General features: G+C 42.9%; 1 protein-coding gene across 2 annotated transcripts; it reads right to left on the minus strand.

The window, feature by feature from the left end:
* Positions 1-911: 911 nt before the first annotated feature.
* On the minus strand, positions 912-15,157 carry PSMA8 (proteasome 20S subunit alpha 8). Of its 2 annotated transcripts, XM_073331342.1 has the most exons (7): positions 14,756-15,153; positions 9,035-9,161; positions 7,158-7,282; positions 6,132-6,254; positions 4,675-4,794; positions 4,512-4,574; positions 912-1,351 (listed from the first exon to the last, which is right to left on the minus strand). In XM_073331342.1, exons 1-7 carry the CDS (start codon positions 14,855-14,857, stop codon positions 1,262-1,264), a joined length of 750 nt encoding a protein of 249 aa, XP_073187443.1. In that variant the 5' UTR covers positions 14,858-15,153; the 3' UTR covers positions 912-1,261. The 2 variants fall into 2 exon arrangements, with proteins under 2 accessions (XP_073187443.1, XP_073187444.1); XM_073331343.1 differs by lacking the exon at positions 4,675-4,794 and having other exon boundaries at positions 14,756-15,157.
* Between the last annotated feature and the right edge of the window lie 1,765 nt (positions 15,158-16,922).

Here is a 16,922-nt window from a genome sequence, read left to right on the forward strand (position 1 = left end):
CTAGAAAATATTTAGTTACCAATAATAATCATCAGGAGCTTGATTTAGTCATGAGGTAAGATAGATGTATCTCAGGGCAGCTTGCTCTTACCAGCAGAAAGCCTCCCTGGAGGTATATCTGCAATTCTTGCTGCACCAGAGACCCATAACCAGCTAATACAGCCCCTAAAGTGGCCCGGTGAGGTGGCAAGGTCATGGGAACCTAACTGGTTGGAGTTAGAGTGCAGGAGAAGAATGAGAATAGGATTGTTGGAGTAAGACAGGGGAGTAAGTAAAGAGAGAAACTGAGGGAGAGATAAGATAAAGGAAGGAAGAGAGAGGAAGAAAAATAATAATGGGTAGGGAGAGAGAAACTAGGCAACTGAAAGGCTGCAAGGGTAGGAGAGATTCAATTAAAAAATACCCCTGAGAAGGGGTGCACTGCACTAAAATGTTTAACTGTGGGACAAATATATTTAGTGGAGTACTAACATGATAGGCTTTGTATGCAGTACAATTGTAGCCATATCAGTCCTAGGATATTAGGCAGACAAGATGGGTGTGGTAATATCTTTTATTGGACCAACTTCTGTTGGAGAACAGAAGTTGGTCCAATAAATGATAGGCTTTGTCAGTTAAAATTTTGAAAGCTGAATATAATACAAACACATTAAGAAAAATACCATGCACTATCTTGTACAATCCACTAATAGGAGAAAGGTGTTTCTATCATTCAAACAGTGGTGCAATTCAATGTGTTGTGCCATCTACAATAGAGAAAGACTAGCAGTGCAACATGCTTTGGAAAATGCAACACAATAAATTAAACAGTCGAAACATAAATCAGAACTTTATTGAATTCTTAATTTGCATTCCATATGTAACAGTAATACTATGTAAACACAAACTTATCAAACTTGCAAAAAGTTACATAAGAAAAAATTGAACACTTGGAAACCTTTTATATCTTGTACAGAGATTCACCTATAGTTTGGAGATAATTTGCTTACAGGAAGTTTGACAATGCCTTTTAATGCTGAATATGTAAACAATAAATAAATAGAGGAATGGTAAGGTGCAAATACCTGCCTGTTTGCACACAATAGTAAATACAAGCACATTAGGACCAGCACATTTGTAATTGTGACAGGATTCAGAAAACTAGAGTATTTGGTAATGAAAGAGACAAGTTTATTCAGCAGCTGTAAATATTGTGGTCAGCTAGTATTTGTTAAAACTTCAGAAACATTTTAATAAACAGCCATCAGCATTTATCTGGGATTTAAATACTTTTCTTCTTTTTCTTTTCAGAGTCTTCTTTTTCCTTCTCTATTTCTGCAACTTGTGATTCAATGTCCTTTGCACTAAAAATCTGAAATGGAACATAGGACAAAGAATTGTATAAAGTGTAACTAATATGGATTCCATCTACACTTTTTTAATCCACAGATTCAATTACATTTCACAGCTCCAAAACTTACTCCTGAAGTGTTGAAAAAAAAAGTTTCAAAAGCTCCCATCTGAGACACAAATTGAGAGAACCAAACCTGTGTTAATTTTTTGAAGTCAAGGTGTGTGTTTATACAGATTTGCATTTATAAACCTGGCAGATTAAGAGACTGCCAGGGATGATTATTTTCCTTATAAGTTAATTCACAGGCCAGATATTATGAGATAGCTGTACCATGAGCTACTCTAGTAACAACTTTAATGGCAGAAGGCAATTTAGTGACTATACTGGCATGAACCTAGGCTTCTTCAGTACAGACTGGCAATTCTGTCAAATTGTGTGTTGGCAATTCTGTCAAATTGTGTGTTGGCAATTCTGTCAAATTGTGTGTGAGGATTTCATTTTATTGGGCTGTCCACTAGCAATTTAAATGAGTTTTGTGGACACTCACTCAGACCTCCAGCTGGAACCAAATCCTAATAGACTCTTACCAGAAATTAAAGGCAAATGGTTTATCGAATAACCCTCTTAGTTCTTTATAAATATGTTGTTACCCAAACCTTCAGATTGGTTACAAGTGTTAGAAATCCATATAATATCACTGAAAGAAAATAGCGAATATAAGAATTAAAGCCATGTTTATGGACTGGGGGAAAAAATGTCTATGCGAGGGTGCCTCTACCACCCTCATAACAGACGGAAGAATACTAAGGGCCACTTTTATCTATGACAGAGATGGCCAGACTTACTGACCCTCCCAGCCACATATGACAATCTTCAGAAGTTCGAGAGCCGGGGAGCAACTGCTGGGGCTCAGGGCTTTAGTCCTGCATGAGGCACCTGATGGGGCTCGGGGCTTCAGCCTTGCTCCTGCTGAAGCCCCGAGCCATGGCAGGTACGCTTCACAGGGCTGAAGCCCCAAGACCCCCAGCTGGGGAGAAGCCCATAATCCATCACCCCATAGGTGGAGAATGGGGGGACTTAGGGGGCTCCGCGAGCTGCACTTTAACTGTAAAAGAGTCGCACATGGCTCATGAGCCACAGTTTGGCTGCCCCTGATCTATGAAGTACATGCCCTGCTCTTTCAAAGGGTTAGGCAGTGTCCTCATTTCCCCTGCATTCCCAGAAGTAAGTGTCCTGGGGAGCTCCTGCTGAGTTGATGCACTTTCTCGTCTCCCATGTTTAAGAAGGATGAATTCAAACTGGAACAGGTACAGAGAAGGGCTACTAGCATGATCCGAGGAATGGAAGACCTGTCTTATGAAAGGAGACAAAGAGCTTGGCTTGTTTAGCCTAACCAAAAGAAGGCTGAGAGGAGATATGATTGCTCTCTATAAATATATCAGAGGGATAAATACCATGGAGGGAGAATTATTTAAGCTCAGTACCAATGTGGACACAACAACAAATGGATATAAACTGGCCATCAGGAAGTTTAGACTTGAAATCAGACAAAGGTTTCTAACCATCAGAGGAGTGAAGTTCTGGAACAGCCTTCCAAGGGAAGCAGTGGAGGCAAAAGACATATCTGGCTTCAAGACTTAAGCTTGATAAGTTTATGGAGGGGATGATATGACGGAATAGCCTAATTTTGGCAATTAATTGATCTTCAACTATTAGCAGTAGATATGCCCAATGTCCTGTGATGGGATGTTAGATGGGGTGGGATCTGAGTTACTACAGAGAATTCTTTCCTGGGTGTCTGTCTGGTGAGTCTTGCCCACATGCTCAGGGTTTAGCTGATCACCATATTTGGGGTTGGGAAGGAATTTTCCACCAGGGCAGATTGGAAGAGGCCCTGGGGGGGTTTTCCCTTCCTCTGCAGCATGGGGCACCGGTCACTTGCTGGAGGATTCTCTGCACCTTGAAGTCCTTAAACCACGAATTGAGGACTTCAGTAGTTCAGACGTAAGTTAGGGGTTTGTTACAGGAGTGGATGAGTGAGATTCTGTGGCCTGCATTGTGCAGGAGGTCAGACTAGACGATCATAATGGTCCCTTCTGACCTTAAATTCTATGATTCTATCACCTCCACCTCTCCAGGGCTTCACAGAAATAAACCTATCCTAACAGGGTGTCTTTCCTATCACTCTATCTTCGATAAAGCACATATGTAATTTTGGCTAAAATTCTAGCCAGCTATCTTCAATTGACAATTCATCATTCGATTCACCCTGTGCATACAGAATTCACGACAGCAATGTATGGACGTAAAGGTTTACTGAACTTGAGTCTACAGGATGTGGGTGTTACTGCAGGAAGTGGTGATACACTGCTAAGGGTGTAATGATGAATGCAGTTTGTAGAAGATGTGTTTATTCTAAGAGTGTGTATACCACCATTTATCTTTAAAAGTCAAAATCTTTTGACAATCTTGCCAAGAATTTATTCTAGAACTGGACTTCTTTCAGATGCAGCAGAAATAATGAAGTGTTACAATATTCCAAAGAAATTCTGTCATTTGGGACTAAGTACTAAATATCACATCTTACTAAAATTCCAGACAACTCAAACAGTTAAAATTGCTTAAAGAGATTATATACTCTTATCTATTATGCGGGTAATATATGAAGAAGAATGGAGTTGTTTATTCCAAAAGAAGGGAAATACTCTATGGAAATCTTATTTTTTAATTGTCATGCCTGGTGTCTGTCTTTTCCACTGTAATAGCAGCTACAAAAAGGGTCACAAAATGTTTGCCAGAAATATTAAATTGCAAAAATGCTTCTTTAGAACTGTACAATATCAAAATTTACTATGAGTCTCGCCATGTAAGCTACGTGATAATGTCTCCCACACAAAAACCAGAAAAGTATGTTTTTATATTTTCCCTGAACAGTTTCCTGCACTGAATGTTCCCAACACAGCTTCTTATAGTACAATATAAATTATCAGCAGTTACTACATAGCTCACAGAATCAATCTACAGAGAAACAACAGAAGTCACATAATATTGTTTTACCAGATGTTAGGGACACTTTATACATCCAGTTGAAATGCACAGATGTAAACTGGAATAATTTTTGTCAGAAGATTCTGTATAGAAATCATCATTTTATTTCTATGTAATCAATAACTCATACCTGCAGTGGTTGGTTTCTCCTTATTATTGCAAGTTCAATGTTTTTTCCACCAGATTGGACAACCTAGTATACAACAAAAACATCATTACAAGTACGTTACAAAACGAAGAAAAACAAGCTTTTCTGAAAGCATTTATTGTATGCATTCTACTGGATTACATACTTCTAGCAAAGCTCTTATTGCTAATTTGATAGCTTCTTTGTCAGTTGCTATAGCTTCTTCTGTGTAATTCTTCTCCAAAAATTCACGCACAGTTTTAGCATTGCGACCAATTACATTTGCCTGTAGAAGACACACAGTTATGTATCTCACCATGATGTACATTAATTTGTTTTACCAAATCAAACTCATTTGGTCTCCACACATTTCTCACACGATACTGATTTGGCAATTCCCCCACTATCGTTATGTAACATGTGATTTGGGTTTTGCAATATTGGCAGAAAAGACTTTATTTCACTGTTTCCATGTGGAATACAACAACATTTTCAAGATTTCCAGGCCTTTATGTTTTTAAGGAAAGACGACAAAACAGCATAATAAACTTTGTTAATTTGAAGCACTTTGAAAATATCGTTAGTGGTCCTAGGTCTTGTAACACCTGAGGACATGAAAATATTAGAACAATGGTTCTCAAGCTTTTTCACGCCAGAACCCCCTTTTCCATAAATTGACCATGCTAGGACTTCCTTGCTATAACAGGGTGGTCTCCCCATTTAAGGGCTTGGGGCCAGCAGTCCTGTGCAATTATCAGACCCAGCTAAGAAGGGGCTAGGTGATGCCTATAAATGGAAATAGAAAGGTTGAAAGAGTAGTAACAAGCTGTTTTTGAGCAAAAGGGAGACAAATAAAATTTAAAGTAAGGTAGTTTTTAAATGACCCGTAACTCATAAGGTTGGACCCACTGTCTTTAAATATCTCTCCTGTATGCTCTTTTGCTCTCAGAGTAGATATGGTAATTTTCAGGCCATGCCTCCGTTTTCCCATGGGAAAGTTTAAAAGGAGAGGGGGAGTTTGAAATAGGGCTTTATAATGGAATCTGGTTTCAACATTCACTGTGGAGAGGTTCTCTCTTCATAATCGATGACACCGAACACACAATCACCATGCAATATGTTTGCTGTTGTATATATTTTAAATTTATTTTCTTATTTTTGCTGTGGATTCACTAATTCTTTAACTATAAGGCTAAGGCTACATCTATACAGTAATTCAACACCCACAGCCAGCCCAGTTCGTCTGCCTTGGGCCATGGGGCTATGCAGATGTTTGGGCTTGGGATGGAGACCAAGCTCTGGGACCCTGCGAGGAGGGAGGGGCCCAGAGTTCTGGCTCCAGCCTGAGCCTGAACATGTACACAGCAATTTTTAGCCCTGCAACAAGTCAGCTGACCTGGGTCAACCATGACTGGGCTGTGGGTCTTTTATTCCAGTGTAAACGTACCCACAATTAGCTTTGGTGCTCAAACAACTGTAACTAGCATTCTGAAAGCATGGAACAGATTCTTTGTTTATGTGAATCCATAGTACAACATGCAACATCAGACTTCATTGAGATACACTGCCTATGCAAATATTTGCACTAAGATAATACAATTTATGAATTAAGTTGGAGCTTACCTTCCAAGAATGATATGTACCAGATGGGTCTGTCTGATACAATCTGGGACTACCATCATCATCAAAGCCCACAATCAAGGCAGAAATACCAAAAGGTCTACGTCCATTGCTCTGTGTATAGCGCTATGAACAAGATGTAAAGTTTTAACATTTTTACCTTCATGGAATGTTATCAGTCTAGTACATATGAAACAGCATAAAACTGAAAAGACTCTACACAGCAATTTAACCTACAACTGATTATTAATAACAACATACCACTGGGAGAATGCAATTCCTAAATATTCTGGGATTAAATTCTGCTCTGTGTTATACTGGCACAACCCTAGTGAAGTTTGCACAGGAGTAACTGACGGCAGAATTTGGCTTTTAGTGAGACACGAAGTACACTATTCTCAACAAGGTCTAAACTAATTGTAGGAATTTAAAAATAAACATATTGCTTAAATATTTTTACATATGAAGCTATTGCAAACAGGGTGCAGGGTACTGTTATTAGCAGATTTCAACAATCATCTCCCCATAGACATATGATTGATTAGACTATTCCTAACTGTTCCACTAATATGAAGAAAGAAGGACATTCTGAGATTAAGGATCTGCATTAAATTTAGCACTTCACACTATCTAGTACTGATCTGAAAAAAGCTTTTTTAAATTTGTTTTATCTTAACTTTTGTTATACAATAATATATTTTCATTTCCAAATAAGGTAGGAAATGTATGAAAGGGACTACAGCACATGAGAGTAGAGCAGGAGCAATATTTGCAGGTGGTCCGCCAAACAGAAAAGCTAATTATGGAAACTATTTTCTTGTGGAAAATACTAGTACTACTTCTTTCAAACACTATTTGCATTCTTAAAAGTCCAGTGATAGAAAATTTAACCAGGCTCCCATTTTTACTGGCAAACTCACACCTGGCTTCTATTTCTACTGCTGTGAAATAGAAGCAGCTTGTTTGTTTTTAAATAGTGTTATCTAAAGGTCCCTACAGAAAACTAACAACACTAAGTAAGATACTTACTTGCTTTAAAGATGCTATATAGCGTGTTATATATTCTACTGTGACTGGATCCTCAACAGTAAGTTTATGGCTTTGACACTCCACACGGGCTCTGTTAATTATTATTCTAGCATCAGCAGTCAGACCTACATAATCATAATTATCAAATATGTTACAACACAGTGAATATTCTTTCTTTATGAAACAATACATGTATCATTTAAGAAGAATTACTTTTTTTTCTCCCTCTTGCCTTGTGCAAGTCATTTTCCTCTTTCTGAGACTGACTACAGAAGGCAAACTGACCATTCACAAAGTATGGTCAATTGCACAAAAGCAAACAAACTGAGAAGGAAAGAAAAAAATAAAGATAAAAAAATATTGTTCTCTACTTTCTTTAGTTATAATAATCTTCCATGTTGCCTGTAACAGTAGTAGGCAAGACATTTTGAGACAGAAGCTAAATTTAAATTGACAGTGTATCTTTAAATTATCAAGTGGGTCAAGTGACAACCAAAACTTGTTACACCTTCTTCTAGAATAAAATACACCCTTATGTCCTCTTCAAAATGTCTTTCCACTCTAATCTCTCAGACCTCAATCCTGCAAACACAGTCAATGAGGGCACTTGTGTGCTTAATATTAAACACATGCATAAGTGTTTCAGGACCTAATTACATTACACTTCTTCTTTTCTCATACAAAAAATGGTGCAGCAAGGTGGGCACTAAAGAGCTATTGAGGCAAATGGACATCTTAAGGAGTTCTTGCTGAATCTTCCATAAAAACCCTAGCAGTTTTATTCATTTATCACTTTTTATAACAGTAAGGGCTAGGATGTGTAAATGACTAATTATGCTCTGTGTATGTACATGCATGCGCGTGCATGTGTTTTGAAATTTTAAGGACCCCTAACTAATCCTTTCCTTTTCCTTCTATTCTGCAGGCAGAAGTCTCACCCCTGTTCAGGCAGATTCATACATAATCAGCAGAGGCACTCAGGCCTAGCAGGAGCAGGCTATAGAAGCTACAGTAGCCCTAAAATAAACAAGGGAAGGGAGAGCTGAAAGGAGCACCACCACAGCCTAAAAAGAGGGGTTCCAGGGTCTCTCTGTGGTCCCCTCTCTTTTCTCTCCCTGTAAGCAATAATAGGGAGGGAATGGGAAGCTGCAAACATGTAAACAAACCGCTGAGTTCTTCTTCCCCCAACCTTTTCTGAAGGGGGATGTTTGTCTAAATGTCCCCCAAGCTAGTCCTTGGTGGAGTGGGGGGGGGGGCGGGCAACAGGTGTTCACACGTGCACCTTCCCCCCCGTTGCTGTCTCATGCATGGGAGGGTATTTCTCTCCCTACCCTCAGAAAGTGATCACTGTGTCTGCCCCTGGAAAGAAGAATGGGATAGGTGTGCTTTTCCAGTCCCATAATGTCTCCCCCATATTGATGGGGTTTTCCCCAATATTAACCCAATTTCTTTTTCTGGGGATGGAGTCACAGGTACAGTGTTCTCTTCTCCCTTGGTCTGTTTAAGGCTAGTGCAGCCAGCCTACAGGCAGCTTGCTGCTCCAACTGGCCACATCACTGCTAACGATCTACATATCTACCTGAACAAGAGGGGAAAAAAAGGAAAGCGTCAATCAAAAATCCCTAAATGTTCAGAATTTTCTAAAGACCAAATTATTTCCCACCAGCCACTGAAAAAAAAACTTCATTAGGCAGTGATTTCTGTTCACTACATTCAAACCTATGATGTAAAAGCAAAAGCCTTACCAGTCTCCTGAACTATCCTGACCACCTCAGTAATATTTTTTCTTAAATCCAGGAACAGGTCTTTAAAGGCCTCTTGCACAACATATATCTGCAATAAGATGCTCCACAGAGCAATAACTCTATAACCAATACCTGCAAAAGCCATGCAGACATGATCATCAAGTGCACAAATCTTTCTCACAGTTCTTTCTTCCTGAAGTTTGGCAACAGACTTTCTCTCTACCCCCAATACAACTATGTCCAGCCCTCGAATTCCAACCTGTTAAGTCATCATAAAAAAATAATTAACCTTAGAAACATTTTTCATCATTAACAATATAATGAAGATATTATGATACTTAGGGTAAGAATGACACTTTACGTTTAAGCCCCAAAGCTATGAGAATGAAATTATGTATATGCCTAATTCTTTGCTGAATAAGAGCACCCATGTCCGCCCACGCACGCCCGACAGACCTCACCGAGATCTGCCAGGAGCACCCATGTCTGCCCAGGCACCCCAACTGACCTGACCAAGGCCGGCCAGAGCACCCAGGAGATGATGAGGATGGCTATGAGTCGTACTGCACTATCTCCTGCCACAAGGCAATGAGCTGCTGCTGGGTAGCAATGCAGTCCCACGTCTGCCAACACCCAGGAGACATACGGTGAGCTGAGCGAGCTCCATGCTTGCCGTGGTATGGTGTCTGCACGGGTAACCCATTAAAAAAGGCGCAAAACGATTGTCTGCCGTTGCTTTCACGGAGGGAGAGAGGGAATGGGGGCCTGACGCCATGTACCCAGAACCACCCGCGACAATGTTTTTTGCTTCATCAGGCATTGGAATCTCAACCCAGAATTCCAATGGGCGGCAGAGACTGCGGGAACTGTGGGATAGCTACCCACAGTGCAACACTCCAGAAGTCGACGCTAGCCTTGGTACTGTGGACGCACTCCGCTGACTTAATGGTTTTAAGTGGGGACACACACAATCAACTGTATAAAATCTCTTTCTAAAAATTCGACTTCTATAAATTCGACCTAATTTCATAGTGTGGACATACCCTTAGACTGTTACAGTCTCCACAGCGATGGTACTCAATAAGTAAAAAACAGTAATATTTGACTCTCTGTTAGAAATGAAGATGGTACGGTGGGTATGCTGCCATACTAAGAAACTGTGGATGTCTTATTTATTATTTGTATTGCAGTTGCACCCAAGAGTCCCAGTTACAGACCAGCATTTCACTGTAGTAGGTGCTGTACAATCACAGAACAAAAAGACAATCACTGTCCAAAGAATTTACAATCTAAGTATAAGTTACAAGAGGTGAACACCGTGAGACAGACAGAGGAGCAGAAGGAACCAATGAGACAATATTGGGCAGCATGACAACCTGTAGTATCAGCACACCAGCTGCCTAACTGATGTCAAGATTGTTTTGTAGGCATCATGGCAAAAGAGAGTTTTAAGGAGGGGTTTTTAAAAGGATAAAGATATTCTTTGTGGATGTTCACAGGAAGCTCCAACCATGCATAAAGGGCAGAATGGGAGAGATGGGCAACAAAGGCTGACATTATTGTAATAGCGGAGACAATTTTCAATATCTCCGTATCGAGTGAGAGCTTTGTTTCTATCTTTCTTTTATTTATTACTGGGTATTTTCTCCCCATTCTAATCAGAACTTATTCCCTGGATGACTGAATCACTGTCAGAATTCCAAGTGCTCTAAATACTCCAGAGGGCATTCTGTGCCAAAAAATTAAAAATTCTGCACGCAATACTGTAAAATTCTGCAAGTTTTATTTGTTGATAAATAAATGCAGAGGCTCCAGCATGGCAGGTGGGAGCACAGGCCACTGACTGCATGAAGGTGAGAAATCAGCCTTCAGTTTCCCCACTCCCAGGACTCAGGCTGCACCTGAATCTGACACAGCACAAGGCTGGGCCTGCCCCAGAAATACCCTAGGGGCCTGTCCCTTTGCGCCAGGCATGGGGCAGGCAGGTTCAACCAGGCAGGATCCAAGTGTGCAGGGGCTCAGTGTGAGGGGATCCAGGTGTGGGGTGAGAGGATTCTCTGTGGGATAATCTGGGTACAGGCAGTTCAGTGGGGGATCTAGGTGTGGGGGGATCTGGATGCACAGAGGTTCGTTAGGGCGGTTCCAGGTGCAGGGGCAATGGGACTCTGCAGGGGCTTCCAGGTGAAAGTGATTGGGGCTCAGCAGAAGGGTCTGGGTGTGGGGATCTCAGCAGGGGAATCCCAGTGCTGGGGGAGTGAGGCTTGGTGGGGTCTGGGTGCATCTAGTTGGGGGTCGGTGGGGTGACGGTCTGGATGTGGGGGCTCAGGGTGGTGCAGGGAGGTGGGGCTCCTCAGAGTGGGGTTTGAGTGCAGGGAGCTCAGTGGGGGGTGGTCTGGGTGCAGGGATGGGGGGTCCAGAAGCAGTGGGGTTTGGGTACGGGGGATCCGGGTGCAGGGGTTGAGGTTCAATGAGGTGGGGTTTGGGTATGGAGGGCTGGGGGGTTCTGGGTGTATGGGGTGAGGCTTGGTGGGAGTGTCTGGGTATGGGAGGTCTGGATGCATGGGGCTTGGGCAGATGGGGGAGCAGCTCCCTGTACAGTGACCCCTCCACACACAGCTGAGGAGCAATGGGGGCAGGAAGCAGGGGAGGATGCTGAACTTCCTGCAGCTGGGGGAGGCTTCTGGGGGTAGGTCTGACGCAGCCCTAGCGACTTCTTGCAGGGGAAGAGGAAATCCCGTTCTCTACTGCCTCCAGCCCAGCCAGGATTAGAAGCTGGGGTGTCTCCAGACCTGTGATGATTTACCGCTTCACTGGCTTTTCCGGGTACCTGAAATGATGTACCTGCAAAGCTAGGGAGTGGTGCATGATTGCTCTTGCAGCTTCCCTTTGCTTCCCTGTCAGAAAATCACTTTTCTGCGAGAAAGCAAAGATATCTGCGGGGAAATGAATTCTGCACACGTGCAGTGGTGCAGAATTCCCCCAGGAGTATCTAAAGGTGAACATGAATTAAAGACAGAGTAGGGTGTGCAGAGGAACAGAGTTTAGGAGCTGCTAGGTCCCAAGATAGAGTCAAAGAGCTCAAAGACATCACTCCTCCAAGACAGAGCTTCCAAAAACCAGTACCACTCCCCCAGCAGGGGAGGACAAACAAACAGAAGAAATATGCTCTCCTTTCTTTTTTTTGGAGGAGGTGGGGTGGGGAAAGGCAAGCAGAAATCATGGAGATGCCTCAATCCCAGAAGCTCCCTTCTCCCACTGGCACCCAAGAAAAGCAGCTCAGAGTGCAAAGTGCCCCCAAACCTCATGTCCCTTACATTACACAACTCAGTAGTGACAAGCATTTCAATATCATCCCATCACCTTCCCAAAACTAAACCTTTGCTGCATTCTAACCAATGACAAGCTTCTCCTGACATTTTGTGTCACCCTTAGACACAAATATAGCTCAATTTCACATGAGGTAAAAGGTCACAATAACAAACGTAGGAAGCATTACAAAAATATGAAGGTATAAGCTGGAGTTTTAGAATGTTGAGGAAAGATATACTCAGTGGTCTCATACCTTCACTGCATCTTAAAAATACACACTGTAAAATGCCTATCCTTTAAAAAGTGACAGTATGTCCATCAATTCTATTTGTTGCAGCTTCCCAAGACATTTTAATTAGTTGAGAGTTTTCTATAGATGATTTCTTATGACATTTCCATCTTCTCATTACACCTTTTATTCTTGATTTAAAGATCCAAGTCCTTCAAATTGTTCTATGCAAGCAGACCCCTGCATCCATGTCAGTGAGATCTACTTGTGCACAACTTGTTCGAGGATTAAGGACTTCGTGTGTGTGTGCGCACACACGTGTGCGTGCACAAACACAATTTTCTAAACACTGGGTGATAAAAAGAATTCTATTTTGATATAGATGTTATTTGGGTCACAAAAAGGTTTTTCCCTACAAATCGAAAAAATTATTACAGTGCAGTTATGGTAAAAAAAAATGATTACGTTAAAGGTCGTCTTCTTCCTCAGTTATATCTATTTACATTACTGATAAAAATACTACTTTTTTTACTCCTGCTAGTACAGCTGAGTTACTATAGGTGTGCAAGTAACTTGAGCATGATCCTACCTTGCCATCCACATGAACAAAATAACTAATCAAGCTCTAATTGCAGAATTTTTAAACTGGTGATAATACGATATCCAGAAAGAACCCAACTTGACTTTCAGACTAAGCTTCCAGAGCTGGCAATAAGAAAAATAATTGTTTTACTTGTAAGTTCAGCAAATACTAGATAGAAGTGCATGAGAGACAGACAATTACAGAACGTCACAATGGTAGTTTTACAGAATAATTGTTCAGAGTAGAGCCATACTTTAAATTTTCTTACAGAATGGATCTAAACATGGGGGCTAGCAGAAAAAAACTGCAGTTTCTTTAAACAAAGAAAACACTAAAATGTTTTATTTTTTTCCACATTTTTTAACTAACTCTTTTTGCATGGTGGTTAAAATGTGTGTCACATGATTCTACAACGTAGACTTAATACACATGTGCAACCTGAAAACTACAAGTTCTAACATGCAATTTTCTATCTTGATGCAAGTGGCAACAGGTTAGATTGTAGTGAAGTTCTATTTGTGAGTACACTATAGGATGTCTGTCTCTTTTAGAGCTTGATATCTCTGTGACTTTTCTGCATGATCACATCTAGCCCTGTAAGTGTGTAAGCAGTTCCTTCTAGGCAGTCATGAACTAGGCAAGGAGTCACCTATTCTGCGAGTGGGATACCTGAATCAACATTTTCTTGTCATTACCTAAGCCTGGATCTCCCGTATGTCTATATACTCAATGCCACGACACAAATCAAGCCAGAGGATAGCATGCTAAAACCAATCAACCCTGCAGGCCACACCTCTGCATATTACAGACAACCTGGCTGTCTGCTCTGTTTTATGCATATTTGGGGTGCCACTTGGGCTCCTGGCAAATTGCCCACATGGGTCCCACAGCTAAACAGTTTGGGCATCTCCTAGTTTACTACATCCGTAGAGGCACCTTCCTTCATTTTTAGTGGGGGTCAGTGCCGTGAAGTTACTGGCTTCTATTAAAAAACTCTCCCTTTCTGCAGCAAACCAACCAGAGCTGGCATCACGAGCTCTGAGGAAAACTGGATGGAGAGAGGCCTTTGTTGATTTGTTTTTTAAATGGCACAAGGCTCCTAAAGGTAAATGTCACTTTGAAACACACCCCAACAACATCCTCCATCCCAAGCAGCGACAGTGAGACTCAAAACCTGATGCCAGGAGGGAGCCTCCAGCTCCTTTCTCCTTATAGTTTGGGGCAGTCTCTTGGTATGTACTGGGGGCAGCCGGTCACACCACCAATGTGTGTCGTGTTGCTCCAATGGGCGTACAAAACCATAACTCTCCCTGACAAGGGAGTCTCTCTCTAGCCCAGCCCCACCCCGGGGGAGTCTCTCCCTCTCTGTCCACCCCCCACCCTAGGGAGTCGCTCCCTCTGCTGGCCCCTGGAAGAGTCTCCTCTATCACAGCCCCCTATGGGGGAGTCTCTCCCTCTCCAGCCTCCCCCGTGGGGGAGTCTCTCCGTACCCCAGCTCCACCGTGGGGGAGTCTCTCTCTTCTGGCCCCCTCCCCAGAGGAGGAGAGTTTCTCTTTTCTCCAGCTCCTCCCCATAGGGGTCTCTGGGGAGCCTCCTTTCCTTCCCCACCCTCACTCTGGGGGCAGGTCAGTTGCCACGGGGCTCTCTCTTCCCCGCTGGCAGCCCAGCGAGAAGGCGCCGGGGAGGCAGGGCGGGCGCTGCCGCGGGGACCGGCTGCCCAGGGCGCACTCACAGCCGTGGAGCCCTTCTTCACGGCCTCCTGGGCGTACTCCACTTGGAAGAGGTGCCCGTCCGGGGAGAACACGGTGATGGCGCGGTCATAGCGGGCAGCCATGCTCCTCCTGCGGCGTGCTGGGGACGCCCCGGCCGCCGCTCCCGCTCCGGCTCCGCGCACCTGCTGCTCCGGGCTGGCTGGCTGCTGTTGTGGGGCCGGCCGGCAGGCGGCTGCCTAGGGAGCGCGCCAGCGGCCGGGAGAGGCGCTCTGGGCGCTGGCCGGGCGCGGGGGGCGCAGGCAGGCTGGCTCACTGCTGGAGCCAGCCCTCACGCTTAGACGGCCTGACTCTGCCAGGGCCGCAGTTTGTCTTCAGGGGGAGGGCACAGGCCCCGGCTCTTTGGAAAGTAAACGAGCCTTTCCCTCCTCAGAGCTCTCTCCTCGCCCACAGGCCTGGAGAGCCGAGAGCCCCCAGGCATTCGGGACTGCACAAACCAGCAAAGGAAACACTGGGGGGGAGACTGGAAACTAGTGTCACTTCATTACAAGTGGACCCGTGTAGTCATAGGACAAAAGCTGCAGGGTTGTTAGAGCAGGGCTGGCCCCAGGAGATCAGAGAGACAGGGAATAGCTGTGATTGGTCACCCCAGGAAGAGCCCTGGGCAGCCTGAAGGCTTGGCTTGCTCTCCAGCCAAAGGGCCAATGATGAAAGCTATCACCTGACCAACTTTGGCTCCTCATTAGAGTGATATTCAGCAGCCGTTCTGTTCCTTTTTAACTCTAGAGTCTCCCTCCCCATTAAAAAAGTTGTCTATTCCTCCGTAGTCCCATGCATTTGAATGAAGTTAAGAAATGTATCCCAAATTCCCCACTGCAATGCTCCTGTCTGTAGCTTTCCCAGATGCACAAGTACCATATACAAGGAAACACCTCCTCCTACGATTCCCGAAACCTACTGGCACTACCCTAGTCCTCCAGCTGGAACTGCAGAGTCTGAGCCCCGTGCCCATAGGGAGCCCTGTTTTTCCAGTTGTAGGATTGAGGCCAATTTCTGCATTGACACTTTGATAGTGTTACTTGAAAATCTGCAAACAAGGGCACCAGACTGGGATTTAGGAGACCTTGGTTCAATTCCTGGTTCTGCCACTGACCTGCTTGGTGACCTTGGGCAAGTCACTTCACTTCTCTGTGTCTCAATTTCTCCACCTGTGAAATGGGGATAATGGTACTGACCTATCTTGTAAAGCACTTTGAGATCTAAAGATAAAAAGTACTACATTATTATTTTAAAGAAGACATTGCTTGAAAAGAAAAAATATTTAAACTTGTTTTTGTGTGGCATCTTTTAGAAAGCCCACCATTTCACCTGCTTGCCTATTAGAAGTATTTGTGCAGTCCAGGCTGGAAACTTGGGCCAGAGAAAGGAAAAGAGAATTTTGTAAACATTCTAGCTATTTTTACTAACTTTGGCCCTGATCCTGCAAACACTTATGCATGAGCTTAACTTCACTACCACTGAAAACAGGACTACAGCTAGCAGTAAAGTTAAGCACAGGCACAAGTGTTTGCATTTTCAGAATCTTTGACTTCAATCCTTCAGTGAATCCTATGCCCTGGTGGAGTCCCATTGACTTAAATGACTTCATCCTCATACCATCTCATCACTTGCTGGGACTAAATGGGTGGGTTATCACAGGCTAGGTCAAGGACAAGGGGCACAGCACTGATTTTGATGGGATATGATTATCCTATGTAAGTCTTTTGTGGTTCCTTTTTAAAGCTTGTTACATGTTAATATATTGCACTTCTAGATTCAGGTTGAGAGTGAACCTCTGGATATTGTGTATAGGGAGGGCTGAGAAGGAAAGGATCCCTGTTATAATCCTTCATAAATTCCTCTATTTTCAGTCACTTATAACTAATGATAACATTTTATACTCTAATTGTGCAATTTTATCCATCTTTGCAGATCTGGTTGCAGGATCAGGTTCATAATAATTAATACTGAGAATTTTGTATAAATAATGAAAATGGGAAATAAAGTGATCTACAGACTTCTAAAATGGAAAATAATAAATGTACATTCAGCATTTCAAGATTTTAGTTACAGAGCAGGATTTTCCAAACTGCTTTCAAGAACAGTAATACTCAGAGCATATCTGCAGAATTATTAATATATTGTTTCTTT

This window comes from Lepidochelys kempii, chromosome 2 (assembly GCF_965140265.1).
Source record: "Lepidochelys kempii isolate rLepKem1 chromosome 2, rLepKem1.hap2, whole genome shotgun sequence".
Taxonomy (NCBI): Eukaryota; Metazoa; Chordata; order Testudines; family Cheloniidae; genus Lepidochelys; species Lepidochelys kempii.